Source organism: Pan troglodytes, chromosome 16 (assembly GCF_028858775.2).
Source record: "Pan troglodytes isolate AG18354 chromosome 16, NHGRI_mPanTro3-v2.0_pri, whole genome shotgun sequence".
Taxonomy (NCBI): domain Eukaryota; kingdom Metazoa; phylum Chordata; class Mammalia; order Primates; family Hominidae; genus Pan; species Pan troglodytes.
The window spans coordinates 11,881,752-11,897,498 of record NC_072414.2 but is presented as its reverse complement, the minus strand read 5'-3'; the positions used below and the strand labels follow the sequence as shown (position 1 = coordinate 11,897,498).

The 15,747-nt window shown below is 48.0% G+C and overlaps 1 protein-coding gene across 4 annotated transcripts; it reads left to right on the top strand.

Annotated features, from left to right (window-relative positions):
* Positions 1-2: 2 nt before the first annotated feature.
* On the top strand, positions 3-14,625 carry LOC107968571 (putative golgin subfamily A member 8I). Of its 4 annotated transcripts, none has more exons than XR_010151575.1 (19): positions 3-983; positions 2,652-2,771; positions 3,662-3,721; positions 3,903-3,983; positions 4,836-4,874; positions 5,137-5,184; positions 5,273-5,357; positions 5,453-5,562; positions 6,615-6,701; positions 6,808-6,915; positions 7,111-7,198; positions 7,567-7,823; positions 8,079-8,147; positions 9,071-9,474; positions 9,906-9,997; positions 10,572-10,672; positions 10,755-10,852; positions 10,948-11,103; positions 11,188-14,625. XR_010151575.1 is itself a non-coding variant. In XM_024349082.2 (19 exons), exons 1-19 carry the CDS (start codon positions 936-938, stop codon positions 11,361-11,363), a joined length of 1,899 nt encoding a protein of 632 aa, XP_024204850.2. In that variant the 5' UTR covers positions 906-935; the 3' UTR covers positions 11,364-14,625. The 4 variants fall into 4 exon arrangements, 3 of the variants coding, with proteins under 3 accessions (XP_054523273.1, XP_024204850.2, XP_054523274.1); XM_024349082.2 differs by having other exon boundaries at positions 906-983; positions 9,399-9,474; XM_054667298.2 differs by lacking the exon at positions 8,079-8,147 and having other exon boundaries at positions 84-983; positions 9,399-9,474.
* The last annotated feature ends 1,122 nt before the right edge of the window (positions 14,626-15,747 follow it).

Here is a 15,747-nt window from a genome sequence, read left to right as displayed (position 1 = left end):
TTCATGTCATTCTCCTGCCTCAGCCTCCCAAGTAGCTGAGACTACAGTTGCCTGCCACCATGCCCGGCCTTTTTTGTATTTTTAGTAGAGATGGGGTTTCACCGTGTTAGCCAGGATGGTCTGGATTTCCTGACCTCATGATCCACCCACCTTGGGCTCTCAAAGTCCTGGAATTACAGGCATGAGCCACTGCACCCGGCCCAAAAGCTTTGTGTTTTTACAGATATTAGACATGTTTCTTGTTTAAGAAAAAAAATCTTAATGAAAACGTAGGAGAATAAGAGAAACATTTTTCCAAAAAAGAGAAATCATTGTGATTATTTTATCTTATTAGAATGTTGGATAATATAGTCTGCTTCATTAATCATCAAGCATGCTATGCATTTTCCATTTTTATAGGATCTGTATCTCAGTTAAGGTAATACTGGTAATTTTTGTACTGTAATCAAAGATGAAAAATATAGGCCAAAATCATAGACCTTGCATAGAAGCTGGATAATGAAGACAGCTATGGAGAAAAACATAGATACACACACACGGACACACATATATATAAAGTATACACACATATATTTTTTAAAGTTTTAAAGCTTTTAAAGCAAAAGCCGGCCCCTCTTCTCTTCCAGAGTGGGAGGCCTCTCCCCTCTCTTAGAGTGGGTGGGGAGAGCGGTTGCATGGGCAGCTTTCCTTGTGAGCCACAGGTCCCTCTGGACACACTGCTTTCTGGCCACGCCCCCTTTCCTTTTCATCTTTCTCATTGACCAATGGGCTTGGAGCATTAAGGCCACGCCCCTATTCCGCATTCTACTGGGGCCCTGGTTACGCCTCCTCTGGCTCAGTCACACAGCTGCCTGGTAGGTGACTGGAGGCCTTGATCGGTTCTCATTGAGATTTTGCTGCTGTGACCCCAACCCTGCCTCCCTCCCCACCCTGCGATGGCAGAAGAAACTCAACACAACAAATTGGCTGCAGCCAAGAAAAAGGTAAAAACGCACTGGGTCATAGCCCCTCAACCCAGCCACAGATCCCCTCTGATGACAAGACCCCTGCCAGAGTCTATACGACTCCTGAGGCACACTGGACTGGTCCCCCCAACCCTGGTGCCTCTGGGCTACCCCCATCAAAGTTTTGTCAGTCAGCCCCACCCCTTCAGAAAGCAGCCCAGTCCTTGCCCTCGCCAATCACCCCAGGTGACTTTGGGTGGGTGACTCCTGGGGCTTCCCGCTCCATTACTGGGCCCTCATCTCCTGCCGCCCCAAGCTTGATCTCCCTGGGCTCTTTGGGCTCTCATCTCCAAGGAGCCAGGCCCCACCCTCGCCAGTCATCCCTGGGTGACTTTGGACTGGTGACTCCTGGGACTCCCTGCTGCAGACTGTGCCCTCCCCTCCTGCTGCCTCAAGGTCGACCTCCCTGGGTTCTTTGTGCTGGCGTCTCCAAGGAGCTGGGTCCCAACCCTGTGCTTCCCTCCCCCATCGTGGAGCGGCGACTTGGACATGGTGCTGACATGGTCCCTCCCCCCGACCAGGAGGAGTGGAATGTTGTGATGTCACAGCCCACCTAGTAACTGCAGTTACTGCAAGACTGGCCTTTGATCTTACGACCCAGTCCCGTAAGCGTTCTAACCCCATTTCTGGTTCCTCTGGTCACAGCACAAATTTCCAGCTGGAAGGGGAATGGAGACTATGGGACCTAGGAGCAAGAGGTTCCAGGCTGCCTCACTCCCTTATAGATGTTGACGGTGGGAAAAGCCTACACTTCCCCATGAACTCAAAATGTTGACAGTATCTCTGGGTGGCAATGAGAGAATGGGTTTGGTTTGGTTTTCTCCCAGGCTTCTACTTTCCAGAGAGATTTTAACATTTTTTTCTGAGTTCTCCACCTCATATTCTAATTCTCCATGGTTCTGGGACCAGACTCTCCTTCAGTCAGTGGTCTCTGAAGTGAGATTTGCTCATCTTCTGTGGAATAGATCTTGGGAAACTGAACTTGACACCTTGAATCTTCCTCATATTATCTCAAGCTTGGGTACTTTGAGTGCCACAGGATAAATGTGGGACATCTTTCTGAAGTATCAGTTTCCCTTGATTCTCTTGAGATCAAGAGAAAAAACATGAATGTACTTAGGGATGACAGTCACATAGGTTTCTAAGAGTATACCAGACCTCTCTCTGAAATGAGGCTTGGGTTGTCCTCTTTCTGATAAATTCTGATTTCACAGAAAGGCTGCCTTCTGCCATGAGGACACATTGATATAAGAGTTTGAGAGGTACTGGTGCACTTCTTCACACTAACAGACGTGTGAGGATGTGTGACTCTAAACCACATGGCACACAGTTCCTGCCTACTTAATGTTTACTTTCTACCTCTGCCTCTGGTTTTGATCCCTGGCAGCTGCTGATTCTTGGCAAAACCTCAGAGCTTGGAGTCAGAAGACTGAGTTTCAAAGTTCCAGTATTGCCTTTTTCTTTTTTTTTTTTCTAGCCATGATATCAATCCTTCTCAGTCACTAAATGAGTGTGACAACACCTTGTACAGTTGTTGGTGTCATTAAATCAGATGGTGTGTAAGTGTATTTTGTAAAAACTGTAAAGGAGGATGTGGCTGCAGGGGCTGACGGTTCTCATGAGTATTACTGCTCTTCTTTCCAACAGTTAAAAGAATATTGGCAGAAAAACAGCCCTAGAGTTCCAGCAGGAGCGAACAGGAACAGGAAAACAAATGGCAGTATCCCTGAGACAGCCACTTCTGGTGGTTGCCAGTCACCTGGGGATGTGAGTCTTTGCTGACCAGGCTTCTGGGGACAGGGGGCCCAAGGGGCAATAGAGGGTAATTCTTAAGATTGTGGATGGACTGCTGGGTACTGGTTAAGAATTCTGGCTTTAGCCGGGTGTGGTGGCCCACGCCTGTAATCCTAGCACTTTGGGAGGCCAAGACAGGCGGATCATGACATCAGGAGATCGAGACCATCCTGGTTAACACGGTGAAACCCTGTCTCTACTAAAAATACAAAAACATTAGCCAAGCGTGGTGGCGTGTGCCTGTAGTCCCAGCTACTCAGAAGGCTGAGGCAAGAGAATGGTGTGAACCTGGGAGGTGGAGCTTGCAGTAGCCAAGATTATGCCACTGCACTCCAGCCTGGTGACAGAGCAAGACTCTGTCTCAAAGAAACAAAAAAGGAATTCTGGGTTTGAATCCTGCCTCTCCATCTGCTCTGCTAGGGATATGATTTAGGAAAAGTTGCTAGACCTCATCGGGCCTCTCTTTTCATATCTGTATAATAGAGGTGATATTGTTTCACTTCCATTTGTGAAATTTTCATGAGATTTGTTATTGTTGTTTTTATGTTAATCCCTAGTACATGGCCTGCTGTAAACACTCAGGACACCCAGGATATGGTTTGATTTTCCTCATCCCCAGTCTCAAGGGGAAACCAGGACAATGAGAACAGCCACTTGCCATCAGGAGTCACTGAAGGGGCCCCAGGATGGGATGGTGGGGAGATAAGAACCATGAGAGAAGTTAGCACAAAGGAGTTATGGGACAAAGGGTCCAAGATAGGCAGAAAAGAAAATGTTACCAGTTGATGGGGAAGAAAGGAAGTCAGAGGGCTCAGACATTGTGGGGGACAGAACATCTCCATGTGCACTCTCATCTCTTGTAGTCAGCAACAGGTTTCCACAGGGAAGGCCCTACAGCATCTGCTACCCTGAAAGATCTGGAGGTAAGAGGCTCTGGGCAGAGGTGCAGTGACCCTTCGGGTCAACCCTCCAACCTCCTCCTCCAGGTGGGACTGGGTGCCCCTCTGCCAGCTGAGACAGCCCACACACCCCAGCCCTAATGATCGTTCTCTCTACCTCTCCCCCCACTCCTGCTCCACCTCCTCCTCTCTGCATGCACCTCAGAGCCCGTGCCAAGAACGAGCAGTAGTCCTGGATTCAAGGTTCGTAGGAATCAGTCAACTGAAGAACACCATCAAATCTTTGGTAAGAGTCCGGTGGGGTCCCCTGATTCCACGCTGCCAATCCTGGGCTCCAGTTTCCCCTTGGGGCCCTGAAGAAAGGGGCTGGGGGTCCCTGGTGCCTGGGACAAATAGGGAGCTTAGGTGCCCAGGCCTCACCTGGAGGGACCCCAGAGCATGCAGCATGGCTCTTCTTTTGCTGCCCTCTTTGCCGACTCTCTCCTCTCCAGACACCCCTGCTCGAGTCCTTGCTACACACGCCCTGGGGTTGTTGCCTCTTGGGGAAGTGCTAGCCTGACTGGTTGTCAAGGGCCCCGTATTTCTGCCATGACTCAGTCCCTAATTTGCTCTTTGATTCTGGACAAGCCACCTCTCCTTTTTGGGCTCGTGTTTCCAGAGGAGGTAGTGAGTATCAAAGGTCTCTGTTAGCTCTCGAGTCTGAGATTTAAAGGCCCCCGAGAATGGAAACCTCAGGGCTAAGGGCTCCTGTCTGTCCTTTTCCATCCTATATCTGCTGTGAAGAACCGTACCTGGTCCATACATGCGCAGTAAATGTTTATTGAATGAACCCACTTTTCTAAATCACAAGCTGCCAGCAGGAGGGGCCTTTCTGAAACTCCATCTCTAGAGGTTTATGTTTCTGTCCTCTCAAGAGATTCCAGATTCAGACTTTGAGTTCTGTGGCTGTGGGCAAAAGCCAACAAAGACCCAAATCCTCTGTCCTTGGGAGCTTGAGGAGAGTTTACCGGTTTGTGTTCCCATTATGTCTGGGAACTTTGCCTTTAAAATCCATTCCTGGCCCCTGCCTACCGCTTCCTGGTCTGGGGAATAGAGTTGAGGGGGCCACCCTCCATCACCTTATTTGACTCTCCCACAGAAACAACAGAAGAAACAAGTGGAACATCAGCTGGAAGAAGTAACGTGATTTCGTTTCCTCGCAACATGACTGCTGGGTTTGGGGGGCACTCAGACATACAGGCCCCAGTCTCGTCTCACCCACTCCCAGCCTGGGGAAGAAGGCTCACCCCCCAGAGTCCACCCCATCCCCACAGGATCCCTGATAACCCGGTCCCATGGGTGGGCCTGTCCTGGGGCATTGGTGGCATTCTGGGGGCATGTCTCTTGCTGTGCCATCTCTGCCTCCCCCTGGTAAGAGCTCTGTCTTCCTCTTCCTACAGGAAAAGAAAGCAAACAACGAGAGACAGAAAGCCGAAAGGGAGCTAGAGGTGAGTGGAGGGTGTGCAGTTTCCTCCTGTCCTCCGGAGAAGGTTTCTTTCCTTCTCTTTCAGCACTTGCTTGTCTTTTCTCCCAAAGGTTCAAATCCAGACATTGAACATACAGAAAGAGGAACTAAATACAGACCTGTACCACATGAAACGTTCTCTCAGATACTTTGAAGGTGGGAATCTGGGCACCCTGTCATCCTTCAACCTGGCACTTTGACAGGTCTTCAGGGGGAGTCCTTTGGGTCCCATCTCAACTCTCTCATTACAGAAAAGTCCAAGGATCTGGCTGTCCGCCTGCAACATTCATTGCAGCGTAAAGGAGAGTTAGAGAGTGTTCTCTCTGATGTCATGGCCACACAGAAGAAGAAGGCAAACCAGGTGAGTCCAGCCACCTGCCCCATCCCCTGGGAGCCTGGCTTTGCAGATGGAGGAGTGAGCCTAAAGGTCCCTTCTGCAGGATGGCATGTCCTGCCCAGAAGGCAGCATGGCCGTTTCTTGCTACTTTTTTGTATGGTTTTTAGTGGCAGCCTGGGGCTGAGTCAGCTGCTGTGGGTGAGTTGGGGGTCACTGTGTGGAGTGAGCACTGGACGCAGAGCTTGGAGGCCAAGTGCCTGCCCCGCCCTTACCTGGCTGTGGTCTTGGGCAAGTCCTAGGTGGGGTATTGGGTACTTGTACTGTGAAGGTACAGAAGAGTACCTTTAGTATGTTACCATTTCTGTAGAAAGAGGAAACGTGTGCATGTGTGTGTGTGTGTGTGTGTGTGTGTGTACATACTATGATAATATACATAAAACATGTCTGCAAGGGTTCATAAAAAATTCAGGAGAGAGCAACAAGATGGCCGGGAGATACTTCCCTTCTGTACCTTCTGAGTTTTGAACTATGCAAATGTATCATCCTTTCAAAAAGTGAACAAAAGATTAATTTTCCCCTTCCTATCTGTGCCCCCATCCCCAGCAAGAAAAACGGGCTTAGAGAATTGGATAGACCTGGGTGTTTTTATCCCAGCTCTGCCTAAGTGAACTTAGGCAAGCACTTAACCTCAAATACTCCATGTTTTATCATCTCCACAATAGAGGGAATCATAGTAACTGTCTCCTATGGTGGCTGTGAGGATTAAATGGGATTGTTAGCACGGTACCTGGTGAAGCATTCCACAAAGGTTCAAACAGTGGTAATAATAACAGTAATAACAATAGCAATATTATCTGATCTCTCTGGGCCTCTTGTTAGCCAGCTATAAATTCAATCTCATTCCCTGTCCATTCCAACTTTACTGAGTTCTTTTAAAAACCAGACCACGGGCTTGGAAATGCCTTGATCTTTACTGACCGAGTTGTATATTGGGCCTAGCCCTAGCCCTTTTAAGGGGCACTGTGTGGAATGGCCCAGGCTCTCCAGATTGAAACTTCTCACTCTTCGCCATCCAGTGGTCCAGCCCCAGTAAAGCACGTACGGAGTGGAAGTTAGAGCAGTCCATGCGGGAGGAGGCACTGCTGAAAGCGCAGCTGACACAGGTGAGGTTTTCCGAGGGAGTTATGTGGAAGGACGATGACCCCAGGTGGCCAGGAGCAGGTGAGGACCAGTGACAGCCCTTCCTAACTTCTGTGCCCATTCTTGCAGTTGAAGGAGTCATTTCAACAACTCCAATTAGAAAGACATGAGTATGCTGAACATCTAAAAGGAGAGAGGGCCCGGTGGCAGCAGAGGATGAGAAAAATGTCACAGGAGGTGAGATCTGACCCTTCAGCCCCCCCACATTAGATTGGTCACTGGATCTTTCTGTTCATCTGTAAAATGGGAATAGTACAGCCAGAGGTGGTCATGGGTCTGGGCTTTGTGGAGGTAGGGGCAGAGAGGGAGAGGGCAGCCTGTCCAGCCACCAGCCCCTCTCTCCAGGGCCCTTTCCCCCTGTGCGTTGGGCAGATTTGCACATTAAAGAAAGAGAAGCAGCAAGATATGCGTCGGGTAGAGAAGCTGGAGAGGAGCTTGTCCAAACTCAAAAACCAGACGGGTAAGATGGGGCTGGCATGGCCTGGCAGCAGGACTGGCATCAGAGGGCTGTGAGGGTGGCTTAGAGTGCCCCAGGGAGGTGGGTGGATGGAAGGGCTTTGAGGCAGAGGGAAAGAGGTCTGTGCCAGGAGACGGCAAGTCTTGTCATCTCAATGAGTCTCAGTGTCCCCATCAGCAAAGAGGGCCCGTTGCCAGCCACCCGCAGTGCTCTTTTTCTGAAAGTGCTTTGGAAGACTGGCTACCATCTGGGTGCGAGGAATCATTAGCAGTGAGGCCAAGTTTGAGGAGCCTGAGAGGAGCTGTGCGCCAAGAGGAGGGTTTTTCTTTTCCGAGAATCCAGAGGCCCTTATTATCTGCTTCCTTTCTCAGCTGAACCCTTGCCCCCGGAGCCCCCAGCAGTGCCCTCTGAGGTGGAGCTGCAGCACCTGAGGAAGGAACTAGAGAGAGTGGCAGGAGAGCTCCAGGCCCAGGTCAAAAACAATCAGCGCATAAGTCTCCTGAACCGGGGACAAGAAGAGAGGATTCAGGAGCAGGAAGAGAGGCTTCGGAAGCAGGAGGAGAGGCTTCAGGAGCAGCACAAGAGCCTTCAGCAGCTGGCCAAGCCACAGAGCGTCTTGGAGGAGCTGGTGCGTTGCCCAAACTGGGGAGCCTGCCCTCCTCCCTAGCCCTCCGGGCCTTTGTTTCCCCACCTCTAAAATGGGGCAGTGTAGCCCTCACATGAAATGTTACTTCTAAAGGCACCTGTGAGCCAGGTGGCTGTGGGAGAGAGGGGGTGATTTTTCTAACCTGCCTCCAGCCTTCCCAGTGCCATGGGAGGCAGACACCAAGTTCTGGGGTCTCCAGCTGCAGTGGGTGGCTGCTGATTGCTTCTCTCTGTCCAGAACAATGAGAACAAGAGCGCACTGCAGTTGGAGCAGCAAGTAAAGGAGCTACAGGAGAAGCTTGGTGAGGTGAAGGAGTCGGAAACCTCCACCCCATCCAAGAAGGGCTGGGAGGCGGGCAGCAGCCTCTTGGGAGGGGAGGTGCCAGGCCAGAGGCAGCTTCCAGCCTGGGGGCTGGTGACCACAGCACCCCCCAGGGCAGTCCTGTTTCTTGCTTCCTGCCTCTGACTTTTAAAGGTGGGTAGCCCTGGGCTCCTCTCAGGTCTGGACAACATCATCCTAGCTAGAGGCATGGAGCCCCCAATCACAGGGGAAGAGACAGTGGTATAACAGGCTCCTTATGCCAGGTGCAGTGGCTCATGCCTATAATCCCAGCACTTTGGGAGGCTGAGGCAGGAGAATCACTTGAGGTCGGGAGTTTGAGATCAGCCTGGCCAATGTGGTAAAACCTCATCTCTACTAAAATTACAAAAAAAAAAAAAAAAAAAAAAAATTAGCAGGACATTGTGGCGCATGCCTGTAATTCCACCTACTCGGGAAGCTGAGGCACGAGAATTGCTTCAACCCAGGAGGTGGAGGTTGCAGTGAGCTGAGATTGCACCACTGCACTCCAGCCTGGGCCACAGAGTGACACTCTTGTCTGAAAACAAAACAAAAAGACTCCTTAGATTAAAACTGGATTCCAGCCTCGGTTCCACTGGTCACCATTCAAGTACTTTGCATCTCTAAGTCTCTGTTTCTTTCACTTCAAAGGGAAGTTAGCATTTTCCTTACAGAGGTGCTGAGGATTAAATGAGAAGAGGGTATGAGATTTGAGGCTGGGGAAGGAGGCATGGGGTTCTAGGAAAGGGAGGCAGTCACTTAGGCCTGGAGTAAGGGGACAGGCGCCTGAGTAGCTGACAGAGCCCCACAGTGCCCTCGCTACCCTATTAATGGGCCCAGAATCTGGAAACCAGCCACCACGTGCCCTCACACCCAGGGTCTTCCTGCAGGTGGAGCTGAAGAGCCAAGAGGCTCAGAGTCTGCAGCAGCAGCCAGACCATTACCTGGGTCACCTGCAGCAGTCCGTGGCCACCTATCAGCAGCAGGTGGCCGCCTATCAGCAGCTGACCTGTGAGATGGAGGCGCTGTACAGGCAGTGACTGCAACAGACCCAGCTAATGAACCAGCTGCAGCAGCAGGAAGCTTGGGGCAAAGCAGTGGCTGAGATGGCCTGCCAAAAGTTGCAGGAGACCCAGGGGAGGGAGCTGCCGAGGATGGGGCTGTGAGGGGGACGACCCGGCAAACTCCATCCCTTCTCACTCTTTCCTGGCCCCTTAGGAGCACCTGGAAGCGGCCAGCCAGCAGAACCAGCAGCTAACAGCCCAGCCTAGCCTCATGGCTCTCCCTGGGGAAGGTACGGGAGACCGCTCAGAGGAAGAGGAGAGAGCCCCAGTAGGAAGCGGGGACTGCTAGCAGCATAGGATTGAGGAGTTGGAAGAGACCTTTAGAACAGCTGGTCATTACGCCGACCGGGTGCCTGCACTAAGTTCGGCATCAGTGTGGTGACCTCCTGTGAGCGGGGGGTCACCAAGTTGCCTAAGGATGGCTGAACTGGCCAAGGTCAGAAAGGGAGCAGGTCAGAACTCCCACATCGACCAGTAGTGGGAGTGTGCCTGGGCGGAATAGCAAGATCTTGATTCTTAAAAGTAAAAATAAAGAACAACAGCTCATTCCTCTCTGGGGAGGGGCTGGCTCAGGGTTACACAGTGAGGGTGGAGGTAGAGGTGGGCCCACAGTACCTCCCTTGTTGGGTTGTCTGAAGACCCCTCTGGCCACCCCCCACAGGACACGGAGGAGAACATCTGGACAGTGAGGGGGAGGAGGCACCTCAGCCCATGCCGAGTGTCCCAGAGGACCTGGAGAACAGGGAGGCCATGGTGAGCCTGACTCCCCCCGCACCCATTTTGCCACCTTTCTCTGTGGTCCCTCCAAGACCCCTTTATGCTCCTCGTTTCCCTGCCTTCTGATTTCTCTGGACCCTCACCCCTTCCGAGAGCCAGTGGTCACACACCATTTCACCTGTGACCAACAGGTGCACTCTCTGAGGCCCCAAGGGAAGGGGCTGCGCTCCACCTCTCTGCCCCATTTCTTCTGTGTATGCCCCTAGAAGAATGCTCACATCTTGCCCTCAGGTGGCATTTTTCAAGTCCGCTGGAGCTAGTGCCCAGGAGAAGCAGGCACAGTTACAAGAGCAGGTGAAAGAGCAGAGGGTGTGCTGCCAGCGCCTGGCTCACCCGGTGGCCTCAGCCCAGAAGGAGCCAGAGGCAGCCAGAGGCCCTGGAGCCCCAGGGCCTGGGGGCGAGTCTGTGAGTGGGGAGACCCACTGGGCCCTGCAGGAAGTCACGGAGAAGCTGGCCCATGCCAGGACTCACCTCCACCTTCTCCATGACTTGAAAATGCCACGTGAGGGCAGGTTGCTGCCGAGATGTGACTGCAATATTTTGGCTCCAGAGCAGCTTTATGGACCACCTGGAGGAGAAGGCAGACCTGAGTGAGCTGGTGAAGAAAAAAGAACTTCGCTTCATCCATCACTGGCGAGAGAGATGCCATCAGTGAGTGGGAGGCCAGCGCACGGCAGGGGGAGCTACAGGGCCGTCGGAGGGGCCCCAGCATCTGAGCCCTGTCCTCCCGCAGGAAAATCCATCACCTGTTATCAGAACCAGGGGGCCGTGCCAAAGATGCGGCACTGGGAGGAGGACACCATCAGGCTGGAGCTCAGGGAGGAGATGAAGGTAGTGTGGGCAACATCTCTGTGGGGGTGGGGGTGGGGGTGGGTGTGAGGGTGGGCGCAGGCAGCGGCATGGCAGCTGAGCACCCCTCCCTCCAGGTGAAGCTGCTGGAGCTGCAGCAGATGGTATTGCGGCTTACAGCAACTACAACAATGGGCACAGAAAATTCCTGGCCGCTGCCCACAACCCTGCTGATGAGCCCGGTCCAGGAGCCCCAGCTCCCCAGGAGCTTGGGGCTGCAGACAAGCATGGTGGTGAGTACAGTCCTCAGGTGGGGTGGGCAGGCAGGAAGAGGGGGCTCCCACTGTGCTGAGATCCCCGCCTCCCTCTCTCCAAAGATCTTTGTGAGGTGAGCCTCACCTCCTCTGCCCAAGGAGAGGCCAGGGAGGATCCTCTCCTTGACAAGCCTACTGCACAGCCCATCGTGCAGGACCACCAGGAGCACCCAGGCTTGGGCAGCAACTGCTGTGTGCCATTCTTTCGCTGGGCTTGGCTGCCAAGAAGAAGGAGATAAACATCACCATCATCAAAGAGCTGCTCAAGAAATTTTTAAATAAGAAACCAAGTTATGGGGTTAATCTCCTACACAATTCATTTACTTCCTTTGAATGTTAGAGTCACTCATGATTATTTGTGTTTCTAATTTATAGTTGAAGTTTATTTGTAAAAAGTTAAAAGAGAGTGGGTGTCTGTGGCTCTCACTGATGTTCACTCTGGCATCCTTTAGCATTTTTCTTTTTTAATTTCATAATTGTAGGTCATTAGCAAGCATATCGAGTTTGCCCTTACGTGGTGGGAGTTCAAACACACAAAGACCCACTCTTTGCCCACAACTGTTCTCTTTGGTTTGGAATAGGCTGCCATGCTTTTTTAATGTTATTGCAGCATGTATATTCACTACAGAATTCAGACAAAATTTGCCTATGTTCTGCTGTTGTTTGATCTAATCTTAATCAGTGAGCTCTTCGTTAGCTCAATATGTAGTTTGCCCCCAAGTGTGCACTGTTTATTACTTTGTAATATGCCACTATGAGTACTGACATTTAGAGTTGTTTAAAGGCCAAGAACCGGAAACAGCCTTTCCTCCATTTTCTGTGTATTGGTGATGGGAGTGATAACCTTTTGGGGGAGCTTTTTAAATCTCACAGAAGAGGAAAGTGGCCTCCTCTGGCAGGTACGTGCAGGATAGAGTGTGTTTCATCTGTTCCGGTGCCAGGAATTAGCGGTGTATTATGGTGGTTCCCTTAGGATTTGTATGTGCTCTGGGCTCATGAAGATACTGCATCATGAGCTGCAGCAGTTGTACTCTTTTTCGATGACCTAAAAAGGGCTTATTTCTGAGGAATGAAAGGTTCCCATCATTGACTGTGGATGTGGAAATCCTTTCCTAGCTTAGAGCATTTGTATCTACAATACATTTTAAAGTCAGAGTTCATGTTACCTGTTTTAATCACATGACTACATGCCCCAGTACACAAAAGGGCACTGGTTGGCATTCTTCTTAATGTATTTAGTGAAGATCATAAAAAATCCTTTACGAGTTCAAATGTCCCTGGAACAGGCATACAGGCTCTAGTCAAGAATGAATTAGAGTGAAGGAAAGCTGTGTGACACCTGGCATTCCTCTCTGTTCAGGGAGATTCTTTGAGGCTTGAAGATTGATTTTACCATCTAGACCTCTTTGGCTAATACCTATTCTTCAACCACCTTGGTTACTCTGACATAGGAATTTACTTCTTTTTCCTTGAATGGAAAACACTTTAAAAAATAATAGAAACATTATTATAAACTAATATATGTGAGATACTTAGTTGAAACAAAAAGGAGTTTTAGTAGACGGTATTATACTATCTTTGAAAATCAAGGAGAAGTTTATGAAACTTAAAATGTGTACAAACTGCAGTGCAATCTACTGTTCGTGAATGTCAATGTATTATCAGGAAACATGTCTATACAATCACAGAGTTATATTTTCTCACAGACTTCTTTACAAAGTGAAATATGTTTTTGTACCTCTGGGTTTCTGTTCGGGACATATTTTGTGCAATATTTATGTGATTGTGCCTATGCATGATGAATGAATGCATTTCAGTTATATATTGCCTAAATCGTAACTTGATGATGCTTGGGAAAGACTCAACAGTTAAAACTTCATGAAGTTCTAATGTCTGTGTTCCAAAACACATCACATTGTTAGGATGCAGGGAGATAGGTGTGTGTGCTCCCTGCGGTGGGGATTTCTAGTTACTAGATCATCTCCATTTTTAGCATTTGGCATCCTCATGATACTTCTATAAATATGACATTAACAGGAGAGCAACAATACGATTTTACCGATGGGATAACAGATTTGCTGGCATTCACTGAAAGAGTGCAAATATTCGGTCCTTGTGACTTCAACTGACTCTTCCAAATTTTATGAATGTATCAATGTATTAGATAAACCCAGTTTCAGAATGATAAAGAAAAAATGTTAGACCAAATAATGCGGCTAATTAACAGTGGTACGATTTCTAGCCCGTGGGTTTAAAATGCACTTAAAGTCCTGTTCTCGCCTTTTATTTTCTGAACTTGCCGCTTTTGCATTCTTTGAGTTCAGTTTAAAGACAGTTACTTTAAGAGCATTTTAAACCCTCGGGCTAGAAATCGGACCACTGTTAATCAGCCACATTATTTGGTCTAACGTTTTTTCTTTTATCATTCTGAAACTGGGTTTATCTAATACATTGATAAATTATTTCAAAGGTACTTTTATCGTTGAAATCACTTCACTTTTACCCTGATAAATATCAGTGACTAGGAATGACCTTCGGATAGCGTTTAGCATCTGTAACCAATCTGACAATAATGTGTTCATGAGGTGCCTATGGATTAAATCACACACTGGCATATTTAAGCTGAAGGTCAGTCTGGAAAATAAATTTACTATATTGACTGAAATACCACTCTTTGTGTAGGTATTTGTCATATATTTAAGAAAAAGCTAAAAAGAATGGAAATTGTATGACAATAACTTAAGTCTTTCTCCAAAGTGCATGCAGTCTTTTGCGATACCTCATTCAGCCGAGTATTTGTGCTCTTCCTCATTCAGTATAAGGCAGCTTTCAGTTTGCTTAGAAGGCAACATTGGAATGTTAGAGTTCATCAGAAACATAGAATTTTAAAATGTGAGTTCCACTGAATACATTTTAATTTCTGTAGGAAGAATCAAAACACCTATTTAAAGATGGCAATATATAATAATCATTTTAAAAGTATTTGATTAAACCTGATAATTTTCCAGAAATGAAAAAAAAATCAGCTCTGAAACCAAAGCTGATTTTAGAAAATTTGAAAATGTAAATCAGCCCTATCCGTAATATAGTTTCTCTAAAACTTTATCTTAAAGAGTCATTTTAAAATAATATAACTATTAAAAATGTAACTGCTATCTTAATGTTCTGAAATAATTTAAAACATTTTAAAATATGAATACTGTAGTATAAAAGAAAGAAATGGTGGGAACGAAAAGCAGAGAAAGAAATGCCAATTCCAATCCAAAGTTTTATTTGCCAAGTTTTCTTAGAATGAATTTTACCAGTTTATGAATTATTGTAAACAGAATGTGTGATGGAAATACTGAAAGATTTTTCCCTAGAGTGGCCTTATTGACTGCTGGTGTGATGCCACTGTAATGTAATAAATTATTAAGTTGTTTCAATGTGTTGTTTTTGCCTTAAAATTTTATTTTGCGTTTCTTGAAAACTATAGTATTAAAGGTATTGATACTGTGCAAATGCTGGGCATGCTTGGCATGAGATAATGTGTTTCATTTTTACAAAGTTGTAATATAACTATGCAAGTGTTTCTTAAAAACCAAAATAAAAAAGTTATGGGTTTTTTTATTAAAAAACTTTCATTAAAGTTTTATAAAAAGTTATTTTATTAAATAACTTTTTATTAAAAAAAGTTATGGGGCAAATAAGTTATGGGATAAAAAAATGTGAAAAAGTTGTGGCAAAAAAACTTGTGGGAAAAAAGTAGAAAAAAGTTTTATGAAAAGTTACAAAAAAAGTTATGAAAAAGAAGTTATGGGATTTTTTTAAAAAGTCATGGAATAAAAATAAAAATTAAAAGGAGGCCCCTGTCAGCAAAGCCTGGAGAAGTGGGGCTGGAGTCTCCACTGCCACCATGTCCCTACCACCCCTTCCCAGGCACCCCTTTACAATTAGGGTAGCAGGACAAGACCTCTGTCTAATGGGGAAAGACAAACAGACCCTTTGCCACCTTGACCAGGGCTGAGTCCCTAAATTTCTGGATGATGATGATTGTTATTTAAGAGCCAGAGGCTGGTGGTGTTGGTTTGTTTGGAGGACGCCTGATGCCCCCCTTACTCTCACCATAGCAACTTTTCCCTCAGGGGGGCTCCCTTCTTATTCAGAGAGGCAGGACAGTGGTGCTAACTGTGGACCAGGCGAGGGCACGGGCTGCTGGGGTGGCCTCCGTTCCCCGGTGTACACATTGTGTCTGTGTAAGGTTTTGTATATTCCAGCGGGTAGGGCTGCCCCTGTGTCATACCTAGCTGAGGTTGGAGCTGGCACATGGGGAGGAGGTTGTAATAATTATTTGTGGCTGGGAAACTTATTTATTGCTAGCATAGGACAGAGGAAGGAGGCGGGGATGGGGTCGTGGCTCTCTGGTGGTATGATCACAGCTTACTGCAACCTCCAACTCTCAGGCTCAAGTGATCCTCCCACCTCAGCCTCCCAGGTAGCTGGGAGTATAAGCATGCACTACTATGCCTGGCTAATTTTTAAATTTTTTTGTAGAGAAAAGGTCTTACTATGTTGCCAATGCTGGTCTTGAACTCCTGGCCTCAAGCAATTCTCCCATCTTGGCCTCCCAAAGCACTGGGATTA